General features: G+C 39.5%; 1 protein-coding gene and 1 non-coding gene across 2 annotated transcripts; one reads left to right on the top strand and one right to left on the bottom strand.

Moving 5' to 3' along the window:
• Window positions 1-33: 33 nt before the first annotated feature.
• Window positions 34-185, bottom strand: Tsp_14899. The gene has a single exon. It is a non-coding gene; the product is annotated as a 5.8S ribosomal RNA (ribosomal RNA).
• A 216-nt stretch (window positions 186-401) lies between these two features.
• On the top strand, window positions 402-761 carry Tsp_14898 (conserved hypothetical protein). The gene has a single exon (XM_003368899.1). The coding sequence runs from the start codon at window positions 402-404 to the stop codon at window positions 759-761; it is 360 nt and encodes a 119-aa protein (XP_003368947.1).
• The last annotated feature ends 99 nt before the right edge of the window (window positions 762-860 follow it).

Genomic DNA, 860 nt, shown 5'->3' with positions numbered 1-860 from the left:
CAGCAAAATATATAATATTATATGTAATAGTAACGACCCTCAGACAGACGCGGCGTCGAGTCAACTCAACACCGCAATGTGCGTTCAAAATTTCTATGTTCAACGTGGCTGCAATTCACATAAACTTTCGAGTCTCGCCTCGTTTTTCATCGACGTACGAGCCAAGTGATCCACCGTTAACAGTGATAATTTTATTTTTGTTCATCGATATGCAGCACATAAGCAATGCTCACTGAACAGAAAACACACCACAAGAGCACTACCGACTGCTTTTATCATTTGTACAAAATAACAAATCGTTTTTCACACAATAAAAATGCACGCTCCACACAAAAAATGCGCGCATTTTCACTTTGATTGGACGTGGCGGTTGACCAAACCTATTGAAACCCAAGCACATTATGAAATATATCAAGCACATTACACTGCACTTGATTATTTCTAATCGGTTACTCATTTTGGTCACACTCTTTAAACCTGATGCACAACACATCACACATGAAAATAGAATAAAACCACAGCACCCGTCTGCACAACAAATGCAACACAACTCAATTCACAGCCAGACACAATATCAACCACAGTACTACTACACTACTGCCAACCGTCATGTTGCACAAGTCGTCAATCGATCTGCTAAAATTAGATCGACGCAGAACGCCCAGGTACCAAACGTCACTGATGACTTTATTCATGCATATACACACACAAATCAAGTCATTTTATTGTGTCTGGATTACAAAGAAAACCACCACAACTGATGATACACGTTACAAATGATTTATTATTTTCCTTTCTGCACAGAGCGAAAGAATGTAGCATCATTTTCACGCATCAGTAGTGAGGAGAATCCACCACAG

The sequence above is a fragment of the Trichinella spiralis genome, assembly GCF_000181795.1.
Source record: "Trichinella spiralis strain ISS 195 chromosome Unknown Scfld1663, whole genome shotgun sequence".
Taxonomy (NCBI): domain Eukaryota; kingdom Metazoa; phylum Nematoda; class Enoplea; order Trichinellida; family Trichinellidae; genus Trichinella; species Trichinella spiralis.
The sequence above is the reverse complement of the archived record's forward strand: the minus strand, read 5'-3'. Positions and strand labels throughout refer to the sequence as shown.

Bases quoted from the DNA above. Each gene is read 5' to 3' on its own strand.
- Tsp_14898 (XM_003368899.1), top strand. From the start codon at position 402: ATGAAATATATCAAGCACATTACACTGCACTTGATTATTTCTAATCGG.